Below are 19,596 nucleotides of genomic sequence, written 5' to 3'. Positions count from 1 at the left end.
GTTTGGCAACAAAATAAGCAAAATTAAGATGTCACCTTGTGTTCTTTACTTCATTAATCAAAGGCAGCACATTTTAATTAAGATGAATGTGATGCATGTGAGCCAGTCTTAGCCTAAACGCCTGACAGGTGTTACGAGAAACTTGTTAATCAACCAAAATAAAATATAATAAAAACAAATAAGAAATTATTCACTTGATTAATTTGACGTTATTTTCCTGTAAGGTCTATAAAGTGTCAGAAAATAATAAAAAATGATCCCCATAGTTTCCCAGGCCAGAGAAGTAAGGTATTCAGTCCAACCAAGAGTCCAAAACACAAAGATGTTTGATATTCAGTGATAGAAAACACAGAGAAGCAGCAGATCCTCACACGGGAGGAGCTTGGACGGGGAATGTTCAAGGAAAAAATCGAGTGACCGTGATTTATCAATTAATAGAATAATTGTTTCCTTCAAATAAATACCAATAATTTGCAGCTCTAGCATTAAAATGACATTTTTGTGGACTGCGGACCATGAAATGGATCCTGGTAGCATGTCATCGCTTTTCATACCCATCTTTAAATGCTTAATGCTGTTTTCAAATGGATTAACTGTCACATTTGTGGTCTGGTGAGATTAAATGAAACAAAGAAAAACAGCCCTGCACACATTCATAAACACACAGAGAGACAAACCCGAGCAGATTTTCCTTTTTAATCATAAATCATCGGTTTACAAAATTAACAATCATAATCAGGTTGACTTTTGCCACCTCTTGATTGAAAAACTAAAAAATAGAAGCTCTTGCCAGATCACTTAACATATACTTGACACGTATGTTTGAGTGTTAATGTCTGTGTGTGTGTGTGTGTGTGTGTGTGGGCGGTCTATATTTGTGTTTGCTGTTTTCTATCTGTGTGCATGTGTCTCTCGTCCACCACCAGTCCAGAGAGGCAGAGCTGCTGTGCGGCGTAGTGTCTCAGTGAACCATCTGCGGTCCTCCGTTGGTTTCCGTGCGTCATTGCCATGGCGACTCATAAATGGTTGTCGCGGCTACTTGGTTTTCAGAGCTCCTGGCGATCATCCATCTGTCTGTCTGACTCTTTCCATGGCTGATCAGCGTCTCCGGCGCCTGTTTGTTGATTTTGTTCCGTTTTCCTGATGTTTCCTGGATGTGGTTGTCATGGTGATCTGGTGTTTAGCACCTTGACAGTCTTGCGGCCGTAGTGCCAGTAGCTATAGCCGGACGCTGCTGTAGTCACGGCTGTTACATACCTGCAATATAACGCATACATGATAGATTAATACAACCAAGTGGTCGAATTAGTTTCTTTGAAATGGAAACGGCATCATTTTCACAGTGGTTTTATTGAGTTATATGAGGGGATGACTCCTCATCATCCAGTGGACCTCTTACAGCTTATTAATTGATACATTTAAGAACAATGTAATTAATTAATTAACCTGACTTGCAATTGTGCAATTAAACTGTATGTGTAAAATGTGTGCCCCCTAGTGGCAGGATCAAGAAAGACATTAACAGAATGGATGCTATTAAATGAAAAAAATGTATTTCATTCAATTCATCCATATTTAAAGACAGATTTAGAAAATCATTTAAAGTGAATAATCTTGTCGATTCATCATTTTAAAAAGAAAAAGACAGTTTATAAATTGTGTTTTTAAATGTAACCACTGTAAAAGCATATTATCATTAGGATGTGTAGGGTATAAACTAGTTGCAACTCAAGCAGATGTTTAAGTCCGTTATGAAGGTTTGTCATAATGCCAAGTGTCATGAAAGATAAATGAAGCATAAATGTACAAAAACCAAGCATGAAAAATGCAGCTGCCCGTCGTCGTGTCGATCAGTTCAACAGTCTGCTGAATTTGTATAAATATGTAGGTCACTGTGACACAATAAAATGTTTGTCCAGAGTCGGATCTCTACTCCGTCTCACTCGGAGTTGTAGATTGAAATGAGTCAACGCACTTGACCCGAACACTCTGCTGGAACAAACGGCATTTAAGTGCTTGAGAGAGATGAAACCGTTTGTATTCAAAAACGCTCTGAGAAATAAACATTTATTTTTTTCTTTGTAATCACTACATTGGAAAGTAAATGGACATGTTGGATATTTTAAGTGAAGTGGGTGAGATGGCGTGTGAATGATTTACCATAAACACTGCAGCAGGACGTGGTCTGTGTACTGGAAGACTGGGGCAGCCAGAGAAGATGCAACCAGAAAGAGCTGGATGGCTGTGTTCACCTAACAAAAAAAATAAATATAACATTATAAAAAAGGCACAAAAACCTTTCACCTGTTTCTCTTTGGCTCATTATTTTTGGGAAAACCTGTTGAGCGTGTTACAAGAGTTACGGATGCTGCCAAATACAACACTCTTAGGCAGCTAAAAAAAAATACTCCTGCCGGCATCCAGGAATGTACTCTACACAGTCGAATGTATTAAAATGAATTATGCAGAGCCTGTGCTGGAGCCATAAAGGAATATTTTGACAGAGAATTTTAATGTGTTTCTGCACAACAGATTTCTGTGTTCAGTATCACAAGTACAGTATAGTAAGTACATCAATTTAGAAAGGAATGAGTTTTACATCAGATGATTATTTTCAACAGTAGAGTGTCAGATCTGTTGGTTTGGTTTAAGGCTGCACAATATGGTTTTAAAAAAATCAAACTGCAATTACTTTGACAGATTATGATTGTGATATGATGACGATTAATGTGAAAGTTCATTTTTGCATCACTATTTCCTTTTCACTGAAAAAGCTGTTAAAATCATGATGATGAACAACAAACAGAACAAACTTTTTTCTAATCTGGAGTCAGAAATTAACAGGACAGTTGACATTTTTTAGTAGCTTCTTGCAATTTAGTTATTGCACTTCGCCATATCACGATTTTGATTATATTTCAGCTAACTGTGCAGCCCTGGTCGGGTTTCTTTCTTGACTCAAGTTTTACATGCATAGCAGTAATAAGATTGAGTGATAAAGATATATGTTTGATCTAGTTACGGCATTTGCGTTGCACTTTGACAGTTCTGCAATAACGTGGTTTAAATTTAAAAGAAGTCCATCTCAAATATCAGCTTTTCATAAAAAAGGCAATAAAACGTTTGGAAAAGAAAAACACATCTGTGTGCAGATTCTGTAACGTGCTCTATTAGATTATGAGTTTCTGACTCTGCTGCTCAAGTGACTGAAAACATAATAAAATTGTCACACATATACTGAATAAATCCTGTTATTTAAGGCTCCATTGTAGCTAAATCTCCACTTTACTACAGTAGTGTACAAAATGTTAAAAGTCCAGTGCAAAGTGAGAGTGGGTGGTAAGTTTGTAAGAGTGTGTGTGTGAGTGTGAGTGTGTGAATGTGTGTCACCTTGCTGAAGAGCGTGGGCTTGAGCTGTGCTGTGGTGTAGCAGGGGTTAAAAAACTTACTGAGGGTCACCTGGAGGAAAGAGAAGGAAAGATTGTAAAGTATTTTACTTTCTTCAGCTGTTGTGGTCTTTAAATTCTGTTAAATAAACCGTGTTAGAGTGAAATGTGTCTCACCGGTGGAGGTACAGTCTTATATCTGACCCAGAAGACAGCAGCTATCAAACCAATGTCTCTGAAAATCACTAGAGCCGTCAATGGAGCTAAAACAGAATAAACAACACGTTAAATAACCTCGTAACACTGTAATACATTGCTAGAACTGTCACATTATATACAATAATACAATACAGATACCTGGTATAAGCTCCGCATAGGTGAGACTGACATATAAAAAACTGATGAGAATCTTATCAGCCAATGGGTCGAGAGCGCTGCCCAACGCCGACTTCTGAGTGGGCCACGTCCTGGCGATGAAACCATCCAGCTGAGTCAGAGACAAAGAGAGGGAGACATTTCAATACATTCTTTCAAGTCTTAAATAGCTAGTTTTTATATAGATGACTGTATGAACTTCATGGCAATAATAACACATTTTAAAACAATAACTGTCTCACTGTAGGTATTGTGTTTGTATTCAACAACACTACCGGTAACTGCTAATGTCAAATATCTCAAATCCAGAACTATGTCACTATCTTGAACATTTTCAGTAGATGACTAATGAAACTCCTACAAGCGATTCAGTGAATGTGTCTGCGTCTGTCTGCATTACCAGGTCAGTAGCTCCCGCCAGTATAAACAGAGCGAGACTGAGGTGAAAGTGCTGCTGGATGATCAGGTGACCCAGGAACGGAGCCAACACAATCCGGCACACACACAAAAAGTTGGGGATTGTCCACGGGTTCTCATACTGCAGAGAAACAGATCAGAAACGTGTTAAAACCACAAATAAATATAATAAAACTGACTTAAATCTGTGGAATTCACATGTCAGACACATCAACATACTTCTGTAGTGAGTGGCTCTGCACCAATACCAGATACTGATGCTTAACATGACTATTTGCTCAAATCGGATGGTTATTTTTGCTGTTAATTTAGTTTTTGTTGTTATTTATGACCCCTTTTGTATCAGGGAAACAAATAAATCTTTATTAGTGACTGCTTCAAAAGCTTTGTTAGCCCTCTTTACCACTACCTACTCAATGATCAGAATTGTTCAGTAGTTACATAGCTTTCTGACCTGATGCCTTATGAATGTGCTGGCATAAAATTGATGTGACACAACAGATAACTGGCCCCTGCCTTTGGTGAATGCCATCCTATTTACCGATAGCGGTCAAAAACGCGATTATCAGACAAGTGATAACTAAACATTTTCACTGATCGCACTGTTCACTGATTATCCTAATTTCTTGTTGCGTATACTGAGATTTAAACTAAGAAAAACATTAAGAAATTATCTGGTGCACCAGTGCAAAAAGTTAGTTTCCACCTCATCTTCACCAAAAATGAAGATTATTGAAGAATCTTAAAGACTTCTGTGCTGCAACTTCAATTTACCTGCAGTGGGCCAATATCAGCCCGTCCAATCAGTGCAGTACCTCCGTCTAGGTAAAATGTTGTACTACTAAAAGCAACTAATTTTTATATAAATCAGATTTCACATACGAACAGACAGAGTGTAGTTATAGATTCATCTTTACAGCTGTATCTCAAACAGCATCAATATCAACATGCTGTTAACACATCATGCTTCAGTATCAACAATCCTACTACATGATATAGTTATAGTCCAATGACGTGCACACTTTTCAATGGTTAAGTAACATTTTGAATACACATCTTGGACCTTCAGTGTTGTATTAGGGATCAGAACTTGTTCTGACTTGCAGCATCACTGATAGTAACATAAACTATCTGTACACGTCATACAGGTGTGTGTGTGTGTCCTTCTGTCTCGTTACACACCTCACACACCTCTCACAGTCATCCAGCTCTGCACTCACCAGCTCTTTGAACTTGAACAGCCCTTGTCCCGGTACCGGACTGGCTTCATTCCCGTCCCCCGCCCCGGAGCTGCCCGGCGTCTCCTCGGTCTTTCCGCTGCAAAGCCCACGAGCTGGGGGTGACAGCAGAGACCGGAAACTGGCCACCGACCTCGCGTGACCTCCCGGGTACACCGGTGGCACGGTCCCTCGCGCGTGCCAGGGTGTCGCTTTCACCTGCTGGAGGATCCCGGTCCAGCACGCGACACGGCCGTCGGTCCCTTTGAGTCTGAGCTGCCACGAGCCGCTCACCGGTGACTGCTTCAACCTCGCGACCTCGCTGACAGGTGTGTGTCTGTGCCGCCATGACGCAGGCTCGAGCCAGCACACGCCCGCACCGCGCGTGGACACCGCACAGCGAACACTCGCGGCATTGCGGCACAACAGCGCGGGAATCCTCCGCAAACACATCGTCATCTTCTTTCACGAGCCCTCCGTTACCGACCTGCGGGTCTCCTGCGGTCCGTCCTTGTTTTCATGTTGAGGTTTCAGATTGTGACGGTCAGAGCCGACGGGGTCTCAGCTCGAGACAGCGGGCTGCCATGTTGCCGTAAACCGACACGGCACGTAATGTCGTAAAACCACACTTTCGCTTGCGAGGCTTTTATTTTGAAAGTATCTGTTTTTATGATTTAGAAAGGTCAAACGCAAAAAGAAAGGTATCAGAGCAACGTTTTTAAAATAACTTTGCTATGAAGAAATGACGCTATAACAGTTTTTATAGCTTTAGTGTTAATACAAAAGTAAATTGTGTATTGTTGCATTTTAATTTGAAACTAATAGCACCTTTAAGTCCCTGTCAAACCTTTTTTTGTAATCGTAGAAAAACAACAAAATGCTGAAATGAATAAGCAAATAAAATGATTTATTTACTGAGTGAGCGAACGATACAAAAAACCCAGAAACAGTAGAGAATACAGAGCATTTGAGAGAGCATGAAGACCAAAATGACAAGTAAACACTGTACATTTTGTGGCGTTCAGATCAACAAACTATAGCCCCAATATGGGATACTTATATCATGACCTATAAAGAAAATCTGCAATCGTTCAATGTTCATTGTGTCAACTTTTTCCGTGCAGAGTTGTGCTGCTGCTATCACCGAGTGTAACGACAACACTGGACAAGCTACACAATACCATAAATTTATACATAAATATAAACATGTCATTTCATTTTCATAAAAAATAACAATAGCTTCTTAATTCTTTCAAATTCTGACTTTTTATGTCTTTATTAAAAAACTGATATGTGTGTAAATAACTGCAGACAGTTGCAGAGATGTGTGTACAGGAGTCAGTTAAGCTTATTTCCTCTTTTTAGCAGGAAGGTTGAGTCCATCCAGGAAACTGGTTGCTGTCAGATGATCTGCCCTGTATTTGTCAGTTGTCGTGGTTGTTACAGTCTCTTCAGAAGGTCACACAGAGGTTGGAGGTTTGTTGAAAGTGGTTTGGATAATGGGTTCACCATCACTGTTTCCTTTCTATAAAGAGAGACCCTGTTCGGTTATCCCACACACTGACCTTGTGGTGAGGTCTGCAGGAAGGAGCAGGTGTGTTTTCTGACTCTACTGCAGTTGTCAGAGATCAGATAGTCTGCAGCTGGTACAGTTTGGGTCCTTTCTTCAGCAGGAAACCCTGTTCATTCAGGGAACTCACCAGACCTTCAAAATCCATCACCTGCAGGAATCAACCAAAGGCTGAATAAATAAATAATCCAGCATGTATACAATGGCCGTGTTTTAACTGCTGCGTCAAGTCACGACAGTTTCGGTTGCGGATTTCTTTAGTAGCTAATATCTCACAGATGGTGAGTGAAATTAACATGAAGCTGTTTGTGCCAGTTAACTTGACTGTTTTTTATCTAGTGCATGTGTATTTTGGTGCATCTGAATGCTTTCACCTTTATGTTCATTCTCTCAGCCACAGATCGGAGCGTTTGGAGGTCAAACTGCGTCTGATTGGTCCTCTGGGCGTGAGAGTGCAGTGCATTGACCAGTCGTTTTGCAGCGCTGCGCTGACTCATGCCTGCCCCCAGCTGAGAGCGCTCAAAGTCCAGATTGCCCAGACCATCTGAGTATGTATCAGCCAGACTGCACAACAGAATAATACACACACACACACACACACGGAGGGAGAAAGAGACATTTATATCTCAGGACAGTACATTCGATGTCAGGACAGCACAACTAAGATATAATGCTCATTTTGTTACAAGATGTCATCACAGTTATCAGTTCTGTAAGGGTATTCATTAATAAAGTATTTTTCTAAATGCATTAAGTCATTCACACTCTTAAAGCAAACAAAATTGGCATAATTCTCAGAACATACACATCTTTGTACATAAGTTACTCCTGTAATATCACCTGTGTTTCATGATCTCCACCACGTCCTCAGCATCACTCTTGGTAGCTTTCTCTCTGAGATCCAACCTGGCTCTTGCCTGCACGAAAAAACACAGTCAACCACGCAAGTACTGGGACACTAGTAAGAAAAAGTTCCTCTTGTCAGACACATAACATTTTAAGAGTTAGGTATAGCCTCAAACTACAGCAGAACAAAGATGTTATCTCATGTTAATCCATCACATGTTGCTGATGGGTGAATGCACCCAACATTCAGAAACCTACCTCAGTGAGTCTAATTAAAGACTCGAGCTGCCGTGTGGTGATGGGTGTGGAATCAGCAGAGTGTGCCTGAGATCTCAGCGACAGGTAGAATTCCTGAATTGTCTGTGCTGCTTCAGGAGAGAGCGTCGGATGGACATACTGACGAGCGTAGCTGATATACTTCCTCAACAAACATGCAGGAATGGGGTCTACACATTCACCTGCAGGGATCTTGACACAGGGACACACATATTGTATAAATGCAACTGATATTTGACAGATATGACTGTACTCCACAATCTAGTTTTTACCTGCAAGCGTTCAGACAGCGGCATGTCAGAGTGATCTAGTAATATGGAGGTCTCTAATTCACTGTTGGCCCTGGTAACTATGGCACTGCTGGTTCTGCCTCCTGCTGCCCTGTTTGCCATGACGTGCTCCGACAGCCGGCGGTCATGTGACTCGTCTGGGATGTCCAGGAGGAGGAAGACTACGTCGAATCGAGAGAGAAGAGCTGAACCCATTCTAAAGACAAGAAAACAACACCGTTAATACAAGTCAATCACTTGTAGATATACACAGATAAACATCTTCCAGCAATTGCTAAAAAAACGTACTTCAGATTTTCAGAGACGGTCTTGCCTCTGTTGTAATGTCCCCCAATGGGGTTCGCAGCAGCTAATACTGACGCTCTAGCAGGCAGAGAGGAAACTATTCCGGCCTTCGCCAGACTCACAGTCTGCTGCTCCATGGCTTCAAGTAAAGCCTGCTGCTGGTTACCCAATTTATCAAACTCGTCGATGCAGCACACCCCTGAAGAAAACAGACAGAGAGTAACAAGAGGATGAGGCCAGCAGAAGACAATGAGGTAGTAAAAATATTAGACACAAGCAGGAGTCAAGGGCATTTCTTTAATTCCTCTGTGAATTAAGAGGATTGTCTGACAACTGTGTAAACCTGTGGAACCAGGAGGCAGTGCTGCACTGGGTGAAAGTAGAGATGGAGTATATATCAACCATAATAAATCAAAATACACTATAAGAGAAAAGACAAACATACTTTTTAAACGTGTGTTCCCACTGTCCTTCCTACCTTGGTCAGCCAGCACCAAGGCTCCAGCCTCTAGAGCATAATCCCCTGTTCCTGAGTCTCGGGATAAACTCACTGTTAGTCCTAAAAACAAAACAGAACAAAACAAAAATATCATTAAATATTAAATTCACAACTTGCTTGTGTTGTAACAAATCCAAATAACTGTTTAGAGCATAATCACCACACTCACCTGCGGGATTTAATTGATGCTCTCTATTTTTGCTATCCCCTTTGATGCTGTAATATTGCAAATTTCCCCCGTGGAGGACTAACAAAGCATTATCTTATCTTATCTCTTACATACGGCATAATTTAGGGAGAGTAGTACTTAAAGACAATTTACCTGTGGTGCTTGTGCTGTTGCCACATACATAGATTCCTCTAGGAGCCACATTACACACTGCCTACACACAAAGCACACATATGCAAGTATGAACCTCACATTTATACACTGTCACTGATTTAGGACCAACAAATCTTAACTTTAAAAATTCAATGTACATCACAATCTCAGCTTAAAAACAATACAAATAACACACAACAAAGTATTTCATGTTTTCTGTTTTACCTGTAGCATCTGACTCTTTCCCAGTCCAGGGTCTCCCACTATCAGGATGTGTGGGTCTCCTCTAACTGGGACGCTGTTCTTGTCCGTGTGTTTCTGTCGGCCACCAAATAACGCCAAGGCTAGAGCGGCTTTCACCAGCTGGGGGACACACGAGAACTGAGGATGTTGGACTGAACTTCTGTGATATTTGACAAATCCTGTTTATAATGTGTGAATGCTGCAGTCTTATTCTAGTTACCGAACTCACCAAGTGGCCGTAGATGACAGGACACAAAGAGCTGAAGGAGGCGAGAAGATCAGAGTGTTACATATGAGTTATATATCTCTGTATGAGTTAACAGCACCATGGAAAACCGAACTAAAGAATGACTAAAAGTCTACACCCACAGTAGCAGCCCAGTGAGGCTGTAATGCTTGTTACATAACGCAAGACAAGGCTGTAGGATGAATGAAAAAAAGGCAAGAGGAGACCTAAATACCTCACCACTAGTTCAAGTTTGGCCTGAAGTGGTGCCAGAAGTCATTTTGTGTCCTAAACCACAAGGCTTTTTCCTTTAGATGGCAGCCATTTTGGGACACAGACTCAATACTGTAAGACTTGGCCAAACTTACATCAGTCTACAATTTTTCCCAGCACTCAGAGGAATAAATTATGTTTCAGCTGAAGAAAATCACTAGAACAGACATCAAATGTGTTCACACAGCCTGTAAGATATTTTCTTCCATGAAAAAAGGAAACTTTCCTGAATTTGTCCCTCAGTGGCCCATGTTGTTCTACCTGTTTGGCTTGGGTTGCATTCAAACTACAAGTTGATGTGTGAGAAAATGCAGTAACTTTTTTAAATAGTGAGCATGTGTTATTGTGAGTAATAAACATCTTACTGTACGATAAGTCTCAGCAGGTTAGGCTGTGACTGGATCTCCTGGACTGCGTACAGCTCCTTCAGACTGAACTCCTCCCCTCTAGAACGATCTTCATGCGACCCTCTTGACCCCTGACCTGACTTGGACTTCTGACCTACACGTTAAAAAGAAATAACATCTTATTGCTCTGTTACATAAAAAAAAACAAAGAAAAAAATACATCACTGCTTTGCAAAATTCAAGTCCAACTTTAAATAAATACACAAGCTGCAGTACCTTTAGTATTACTGACTGAAGTGGCTTCAAGGTAGAGGAGGAACATACACTGATCCTTTTTCCCTCGGGAAGTACCTGCACAGGAATAAGTAGGAGTTTGTGGATTTTTCACAAAAACTGTGAGAGAAGCTGTGAAGCACTTCTTATTCAATTCCTATCCAGAATCTTCGCGCTTACAGGTTTACAGTTTATACTCATACTGTATAGACACAGATATAGTTAATAGATTTTTACACAGCACCAACTACCAGTAAAAGGTAACAGCTGACTCCAAACTTGCTCCAACGTTAGTCAGAATGTGTGTTTCAGTGTGTTCGTACCATCATTGGTAACTCTAACTATCCCTGTCACAGTAACTGTGTCTCCAGGGACGCAGCTGTCGCAGAGGTCGGAGGTCAGGTGACACTCCACGGTGCGTGGGATTCGTCCAGTCTCCCTCTGCTCTCCGCCCATCACCTCCTGCACCCTGAGGTAGCATAAAAAACACATTTCAAATGAAGTATGTGATGTTTTTCTCATTAAAATACATCATGAGAAAAGCTGGGACTGTCTAACAATATTCCACTCTTTTGTAGAGACAACCTTCCACAACAGTTCACTACTGTACAAAGGCACTTAATATACTGTACTTACTTGATGATCTGCCAGTCGACAGTTTGAGTAAGAGGAGAACTCCGGCTGGGGGTGAAGGAACGACTGCGACAGTCAGGCTGGATACACTAGGTGATAAAAGACACGTGTGTATAGTATACACACATTAAACATTCAAAGTTAACCTATAAATCTCAGTAATGATGTCAAAGACTGTTTTGTGTGTATACTGAAAGGAAATTGTATCGATACAGTGTTACTTCTGCGTACTAAGCTGTGGAAGCAGAGTACAGAAAAGATACCCGAGTGTGTTCATACCTTGGTAGGTGTAGCATATTTCCCATGCTGCAGTGTCAGAGACTGTGTCTGTGAGCAGCCCAGGCACTTGAAGGCCATCCTGGTACACAGAGGTCTGATATTGCTCACTCTCACCACTGTTCCCTTCACACACACCAGCCGGCCAAACACACTGGCACGCAACGTCCGCAACGGAGTCACCGGTTCGTAGTTATACAGCCTGTGGACGATTTTCATCATCAATAAAGTCATCTTCATTCTTGATCAGGAAACGTCCAGGAGTCAAGCAAACAGTGATTGTGTGAAGTACCTCGCACTAATGTGAGGGATGTTTATGATTGGTGCGGCGACAGGAAGCTCTTCCTCTTGCAGCTCAGCGACTTGTTTCTCCAAATCTATAGTTAACACCTAAAAGACACACACAGAAAAACATTATCAATCTGTTATATGCATGTATTAAAAGGCGTATGAGTATCTAATAAAGTACGCACATGAGAAAGGCTGAAACGTGCAGATAACATATGTGAGTAGTAGTGTCTGTATGTGTGTGTACCTGGTGAATAGCCACTCCCAAACACTTGAGCAGCACCTCTGGCTGTTCCTTCAGCTGTGTGGTCAGATCACGAAGTGCAGCACGCACAGTTTGGTTTCCAGTCAAGTCTGCATAGTCCACCAGAACGCTGCCCTGACGCTCAATCTCATCCTGCGCACAAACACACATGAATCATCCTTTTAAGTTACATCATAAACATAAACCAGGACACAAAGTGAAAAAATGTCCGTTAAAAAAAATGCACAGAAAGATACACAAGCTCACAGACAGACTGACCTTGTCGTACAGGTCAATCTTGGATGTGAAGTATTTCTCAAACACTTTGATCTTCTCCACACTGGGTGAGCTCTCTATGAAGCCTGCACATAATAAGACAAACAGTATTAAGACATTTACATACTAGAAAGAAAAAGCCACATCATCATGTGAAACAGAAGTATAAACACACACACATACCTTCGGAGAAGTAGAGTGTCCATCCTCTGTACGGACACAACATATCTAAAGTAGCCTGAGTAAGGACTGAAGAGGCAGACAAGAAGTTAGACTGTAAATTCAGACACATATTGTTGCAACTTTCCACATACAATTTCATTTTCATGATATAAAAGTACATTAAATGCTTCAGCTCATGTAAAATGTAATGTTTTTTTCCCCCACATTATCTTAATATGCAGCTTACAAGAAGAAGAAAATGTCAGCAAACAGAAATAAACAGTTAATTTTATAAAACATTCATTGAGAATTTAGTTTCTTCAACGTTGGTAACCGGAAAATACAAAAGCAAGTGGAACTCACCTCTCTGTTGGTTTCCTGATCCTCCTGCCCCGCCACCACCTCCACCTCTCGACCCTCCAGCTCCTGATCCTCTTCCTCCTCCTCCACCTGCTGATCCTCCTCTCCATGGTCTACCCCTCCATCCTCCTCTCCATCCTCCCCCGCCTCCTCTCCATCCACCACCGCCGCCTCCTCTCCATCCTCCACCGCCGCCTCCTCTCCAACCACCACCGCCTCCTCCTCTCCATCCACCACCACCACCACCACCGCCTCCTCTTCCTCCTCTCCATCCTCCACTACCACTGCCTCCTCCTCCTCCACCTCTCCCTCCACCACTCCCACCCCTCCATGAGCCTCTCCTGGATTCCTCTCCACTCATAACTTTCCTGAGAGAAAGCAAGAAGAAGGAACAGAGCAATAATCCATTAGAGTGACAAGGCATCAGGGCAGATAGAGCCATAAAACAGGTGGATCTTTATCAAGTGGCAGGTGTACTGAATATATATCAAAAGAAAAATGTATTTTCCGCTCCAGGACTATTTCAAGTGACTATGTAACACACAAAACAAATTATTAGAACATTTTAAATACGATAAGTGATGCCTATTGCTCCAACAATAACTTTACAGCCCAAATAATCAGTCGTGGCACTTTAATCCCATCCCGTTCGCAGAACTCCATTTAAAAAACTGTAAATTTAGTGCCAACGCAATTCTAAGGCAGCACATCCAGCTACCTCGTATGGACTGAATTAAACCATTTAAACACACACGAACCATTAACATTTCGGCATATAAATAATCCACTCAGCAGTGTTATATATTGGCAAACTGAAACGGTTTAGTTATAGTTAAACCGTGTACGTATGTCACATTGTTTATCATTGTTAGCTAAATTGTTACTGTTGTCGGCGGCGTTTTACTAAATGTTCCGTTGACAGAACAGTAGAGAAACAAACCTTTCGTTTAGCCTGTTGAAGACTGAGAGAAGACGTCGATAAAACACCTCATTAATCTTAGTTAACTCAAAACATTATAAAGTTGTGGGGGTGTAACGCTCCGCTCAACAAGCTGTCAAAGTTCCCTCCACTGACGTAAGAGCTTCTTCTTCTGCGATTACGTGCAACAGGGTAGTAGTCAAAGCTGCACAGGGGTGTTACTGCCCTCCAGCGGACACCAGAGATATTACAGCTACAAATATCACACTATATTAGTTAAAAATCATACAGGAGGCTTCATTAACAACAACAACAACAACAATAATAATAATAATAATAACAATAATAATAATAATAATAATAATTATTGTTTCAAACAGTGTTTACTGTCAATAAACAGTGAACAGTCCCTTGCTACTTGTTCTTAGTCAACCAATATAGGCTACAATTGAGTCAAATCAAACACAACAGATCTGTCGTGATGAATTTAGAAAGATTATAATATACAGCTGAAAATTCACTGCTAGTATATCATATTGTACATTTAGGATACCTTATGCATGTGTGCTGTGATGCTTAAAAAGGCCATTTTGTCAGAGTGACAGATGTACATTTAACATTTTTGCCAACGTTTTAATACTTATGTTACATATATTTATATTTTTTGTCTACTACTGTATATTTCTTTTTCTAATCCTTACTTTTTACTCTGTCTAATTATTACTATTATTGCACATTAGCCTTTTTGGCAGCGTGTCCTTGAGAATGCAACCTCCACATGTCACTGCAGAAACAAATCATTTTAATTAATTTACATGCTGACAACTACAAGTCTACAATATGTCAATATCTTGAAATTAACATTAAAGATTTTATATGATCACCCAGCTTAATCAACATGCTCATAATCAAAAACATTAAAAGCAAATTTGACTCATCAGTTATTACAATCGATGTATCATCCTGTCAGATTAAAGGACTTTGAGGAGGATGGCATGAGTCTTTGAAAGCATCACTGATTGTAGATACAACACAACATCTTTACTAAAGAAAGACATGTTTACACAATCATCTGCCGCCATCTTGTGGACATGTTGTGTCATTACAGTTATTAATCTAACACGACTTCACAGATTAACACAGTTGACATAAAACACTGTATCGTCTGTCTGTCTTTGTCTATTACTTACTTACACTCCCTGCGTCCTCATGCTCTTTCTCCCTCTCTTTCTTCTTTCTCTTTCCTCATAAACACACAACACACCGCCAACAGTTCATTTCAATGGCATTTTAACTTAATAATGTACAGACTTACTGCACACACACATTAAAGGGCTGCAAACACACACTCAGCAAAAGCAGCATTAAGATTAGTGACTAAAAGTGACAGAGTCTGTAGTTTTTTGGCAGTGCAACAGTTGACGTGAGGTTGCATTCACACTCTCTCTCTGCAGGGTATTATATAACTGTTTTATACTCGTGAGGACGATCACTGACACAAATGGACTCAAGATTAACTTTATTGTTATTGCACAAAGTAGGTGGCGCGGGGGGGGGGGGGGGGGGGGGGGAATAAAATGCAGTTTAGCATCCAACCAGAAAGTGCAAACGCTCCACACACCAAGACAAATGTATGAGAGCACACACACACACACACACACACACACACACACACACACACACACACACCCTCTCCAGGGAGTGGTTTGGAGGGGACAGAAAGACCGAACGAACAAGGTGGAAAATCAATACCTGAACTACTGTGGCCTGGAGTAGTTAGCGGTAATAGCAGAGGGCTGAGAGGGATGGATGCACACACACACACACACACACACACACACACACACACAGTGTGTTGGTAAGGTCAAAAACAGCTCTTGTGAGAGAAGCAGACAAAGAAATAAAGACAGAGCGAGAGATACGTCTCCTTATTCTCCCTTATCATTATCTTCCTAACGCTGACAAATGAAATAAGGCCTCTTCATCTGTGTGTGTGTGTGTGTGTGTGTGTCCTGTCCTGTCTCTTCACACTCAGTTGTCCTCGTGATGTCTCTGTGATGATAACTGCTGTTTTGTGGAGAGGGACGGAGAGGCTGAAGGACTGGTGGAGGAGAGCCACGGGGAGATGGAGGTGGAGACAATGAGAGGCTGCACCGCTCAGCGAGACATTTAATCTCCACTTGATCAGTTGGCAGCAAACGTCTCGCAGGATCGATGTGAAATTGGAGGCGATTTAGCAAACGAGAAGAGATCATTTTTCAATACGGTTTGTTTTTTCTAGCCAGAGTTTCGTGGCCCAGAAGTTAAGTAGGTGGTGAGTAGTGCAGCCGGGTTGCGACATGACAAGACTGTCGATATGTTTTAAATGAGTCTGGGTGACAGAGTGAGAGACTTCATTACTTATGTGTGTGTGTGTGTTAGGGAGAGCACCTGTTTGTATAAAGTCAAACTGAGTTATCTTCACAGCAGCACTCTTCTATTCTGGACCCTCCGCTTCGGTCCCGAGCAGTTTGGAGATGGTTCCTCTCAATCATCCAATCAGTTTCTCACCTGGAGTTGAGTTGGTCGCAGTGCTAACTCACAGGGAACTCATGAATTTGTTTTTCAAGCCCTGTCACCAGGATGTGATGTTAGCAGCTAATGTTTCTGCAAAAACCACAGATACGTCCAAGGTCGACATTTGTACCTAACGTGGCGCATCATGTTCACATTATATGCTCATTAGCCACCTTTCACATCAGGGGGTGGAGGGGATTACAAGCCACGAGGCTGCCTAACAGCCAGCTGCAGTTTGGGTTGCACCACTGGATTTTCAAGGACGTTTCCAGTCGTTTTTGTGGGGGACAGAAAACGGCAATTTTTAAAGGGATGTTGGACCGTCTCCATCCCTGATCGTGGCGACTGAAACAGGCATTTTAAGCCAAACCATGATGTTTTTCTGAACCCTAACCAAGTGTATTTTGTGGCTAAACCTCACCAGAGCATTAGCACAGCGTTGTGACACGATAGAAACTGAAAATTCAACCGAAACAAATATAAAGCTGCAACGTAACAAAATGTTTAGTGTGATTTTGCAGAAACTTTCTTGGCCCACTTTCATCCTGGTGCTTGGGTTGATGCTTCCAGGTCTAAAATACCCCAAAAATCAAGAGGTTCATGATTAATATCAGATTCGTATCAGATATCGAGCTTTGTTCAGTTTTTACTAAACATCACACCGCCTCCGTCAGCAGGCATCAGCAGCAGATCAGTGTTGAAATGTCTCAAACGTTTAACATGAACCCCGACTTCTTCATCACGCACCAGCTGCAGCACAAATGCAAGAAGAAGTGGAAGAATCGGTTAAAAGTGGATTTCTATCATCTAAACACACATTAAATGTATTCTTTAACATCTTCTCATCATGTTAACTTAGTTGCAGGACAATTAATTCTGTTACATAATAAGAAAAAAAAAACCAGCATGAAGGAAATGTCCAGTGTCTAGACTCTGGGTGCCAGAAGGTTCCCACTAGAATTGCATTGCACAGTGATCCATTGTGGCTCCAGGAGAGCAGCGCAGGTCGATCGGTGCAGGCAGGCGGCCGTCACCTGTTTGCCGCAGAGAGAAATTGAGCTGTCAGACCTTTTTCTTCATCGTTTGTAACATCTCTCTCCGTGGCAAACAGCGTGTGTGGACTTTTTACCAGGATAAAGGGGCTGAGGGTTGTACAGAAAACACAGTCATACATAGTTTAACACCAAGAAAAATGTCTTTAATAATACAAACTGGAGGTGAAACGGTCAAAGCCGAGAGAGTTTGTCCCTGAAGCTGGGAGGTTTAAGATGCTGTTGAAATGATGTGCTGCCTGAATGGAAACAGTTAGTTGTGTATTTTTTGCAGTATTTCTTGTTTCATGTTCGCATTTGTAGATTTGTAGCAGGTGATTTAAAAATGCATTTATTTATTTATTATGTTTTGTCCCCCAATGGCAGACAGACAACGACCGAGTGAAAACAGTGGAGCTAACAGGACTAAATAAATATATAAATACAAAATTAATGAATCAGTTAATGCCCGTTTAAAAACACTGAGTGTAGCTCTTCAGATGATCATCTTTCAAATTGTTCTGGTTGATTCAGTATTTGTTGTTTGATAATTATACAGACCCACTAAAAAATAAGTGAAGAAGACTTTTTTAATAGCACCACGCGGTGCCAAAACTGTACGATCTGATGAGGTGGTGTTGTTCCTGGAACATCCTAATCAACGTCACAGCAACTGTCACAGCTTTGTGACTATCTTTTCCTGAACCTAAGCAAGTATTTTTATTGCCGACAAAGCTGCATCCAAAAACACAAACACACACAAAGAAAGGCAAATAATAAGTGTTAAAATAATGTTGAACAACATGTTCCAGAAGTGGACTTTGTCCTTCGTAAGTTGAAATGATGGTCCTGGATGTGAAGTAGACAGGTTGTGAGTTGGTCGTATATTTTTTGTCCACATGCAGTCTGCAGAATGAAATGTCGGCACACATTTGTGCAAACCATGGATATGTCAAACTTGTACTTTTACTTTTCATACATATCATAACATTTCTACAATACGTGTCTCAGATTCAAATACATGAGCTGGCTTTCATATCACGAGGAGGAGGGGTAGGGTGGTGCCATGACAAGCTGCTGTTTGAGACCACTTCAACTGGGTAACTTAGCGACTGGTTGGGACATTGTGGAGCCGACTTTTAGTCAGCAAAAGTAGATCATTTTAACGAATAGTCAGGACATTTTGCAACCATGTTTGAATCAACAAAAGCATATTTTAAGACAAAACACAATGTTATCCTAACCAAGTGGTTTTCATGCCTAAACCTTATCAGGCCGTAACCACAGCAACAGGAACTTAAAGTTTCAACATATTCAATATGAAACCTACAAAGTAAACATTTCTTCTGGCAAACAGGAAGTTGTCCAACACAAAGATAAACATCCTCTAAAGTAACTCCAATCAATGCCGATCCTGAGTGTGACTGAAGACAACACTGAAGACTCATTTTATCATCTGTCCCAAATCAACAGAAAGAGTCCACTCTGCACTGCTATCTTACATAACGAATACACACACACACACACACACACACACACACACACACACACACACACACACACACACACACACACACACACACACACACACACACACACACCATTAAATGTGATGTAACTGGCAAATGAACACAAACACACTCAGAAGCACACACAGAAGTTAAAATACCAACCCACACACGCAATCTGGAAGAAGCTGCTCTGGCAATTTGCCGTCGAGCCCTGCTGACATTTCTGTCTCCTCTGCAGGCCACCAGACTACAATTACAGATGGAGGCATTTCAGCTGTTATCTGAGAGCAACATATGCATGAAAACACCAGCAGTGACTTTGGAAACACAGTGAAACCTGCCTCCTGCGGCCTTCTGTGAGCCGCAGCTCTTGTTTCTTAGCCCAACTCGGACGGGAATGTCAAGGATTAAACAACTTTTTCTTTCTCTTTCTCTCCGACCCCCTGCAGTTTCCTCTCATGACACTTCATCAGGAGAGACTCTGAAGCATCTCAT

General features: G+C 41.3%; 2 protein-coding genes across 2 annotated transcripts; both read right to left on the bottom strand.

Annotated features, from left to right (window-relative positions):
• Positions 1 to 682: 682 nt before the first annotated feature.
• Positions 683 to 5,989, bottom strand: crls1 (cardiolipin synthase 1). Its single transcript, XM_073481761.1, has 7 exons — positions 5,399 to 5,989; positions 4,162 to 4,299; positions 3,744 to 3,873; positions 3,564 to 3,649; positions 3,391 to 3,459; positions 2,161 to 2,252; positions 683 to 1,257 (listed from the first exon to the last, which is right to left on the bottom strand). The coding sequence occupies exons 1-7, from the start codon at positions 5,852 to 5,854 to the stop codon at positions 1,164 to 1,166; spliced, it is 1,065 nt and encodes a 354-aa protein (XP_073337862.1). The 5' UTR covers positions 5,855 to 5,989; the 3' UTR covers positions 683 to 1,163.
• A 292-nt stretch (positions 5,990 to 6,281) lies between these two features.
• On the bottom strand, positions 6,282 to 13,198 carry mcm8 (minichromosome maintenance 8 homologous recombination repair factor). Its single transcript, XM_073482677.1, has 20 exons — positions 13,088 to 13,198; positions 12,746 to 12,811; positions 12,566 to 12,648; positions 12,290 to 12,439; positions 12,047 to 12,144; positions 11,758 to 11,956; positions 11,482 to 11,567; positions 11,169 to 11,314; positions 10,849 to 10,923; positions 10,591 to 10,726; positions 9,956 to 9,986; positions 9,709 to 9,846; positions 9,484 to 9,544; positions 9,141 to 9,221; positions 8,666 to 8,861; positions 8,360 to 8,573; positions 8,070 to 8,279; positions 7,806 to 7,882; positions 7,340 to 7,529; positions 6,282 to 7,116 (listed from the first exon to the last, which is right to left on the bottom strand). Exons 2-20 carry the CDS (start codon positions 12,786 to 12,788, stop codon positions 7,024 to 7,026), a joined length of 2,307 nt encoding a protein of 768 aa, XP_073338778.1. The 5' UTR covers positions 12,789 to 12,811; positions 13,088 to 13,198; the 3' UTR covers positions 6,282 to 7,023.
• Positions 13,199 to 19,596: the final 6,398 nt, after the last annotated feature.

The sequence above is a fragment of the Pagrus major genome, chromosome 15 (assembly GCF_040436345.1).
Source record: "Pagrus major chromosome 15, Pma_NU_1.0".
Classification (NCBI taxonomy): domain Eukaryota; kingdom Metazoa; phylum Chordata; class Actinopteri; order Spariformes; family Sparidae; genus Pagrus; species Pagrus major.
Note: the sequence above shows the minus strand (reverse complement) of the source record. Positions and strands in the feature narration are given on the sequence as shown.

Coding starts and splice junctions, on each gene's coding strand:
- crls1 (XM_073481761.1), bottom strand. CDS start 5,854: ATGACGATGTGTTTGCGGAGGATTCCCGCGCTGTTGTGCCGCAATGCC. Junction 4,300..5,398: donor TGTTCAAGTTCAAAGAGCTG/GTGAGTGCAGAG, acceptor GTTTCTCTGCAG/TATGAGAACCCGTGGACAAT. Junction 3,460..3,563: donor ATAAGACTGTACCTCCACCG/GTGAGACACATT, acceptor TCTTTCCTCCAG/GTGACCCTCAGTAAGTTTTT.
- mcm8 (XM_073482677.1), bottom strand. CDS start 12,788: ATGTTGTGTCCGTACAGAGGATGGACACTCTACTTCTCCGAAG. Junction 11,315..11,481: donor GTCGACTGGCAGATCATCAA/GTAAGTACAGTA, acceptor ATGCTACCTCAG/GGTGCAGGAGGTGATGGGCG. Junction 7,117..7,339: donor CTGAGAGAATGAACATAAAG/GTGAAAGCATTC, acceptor TGATTCCTGCAG/GTGATGGATTTTGAAGGTCT.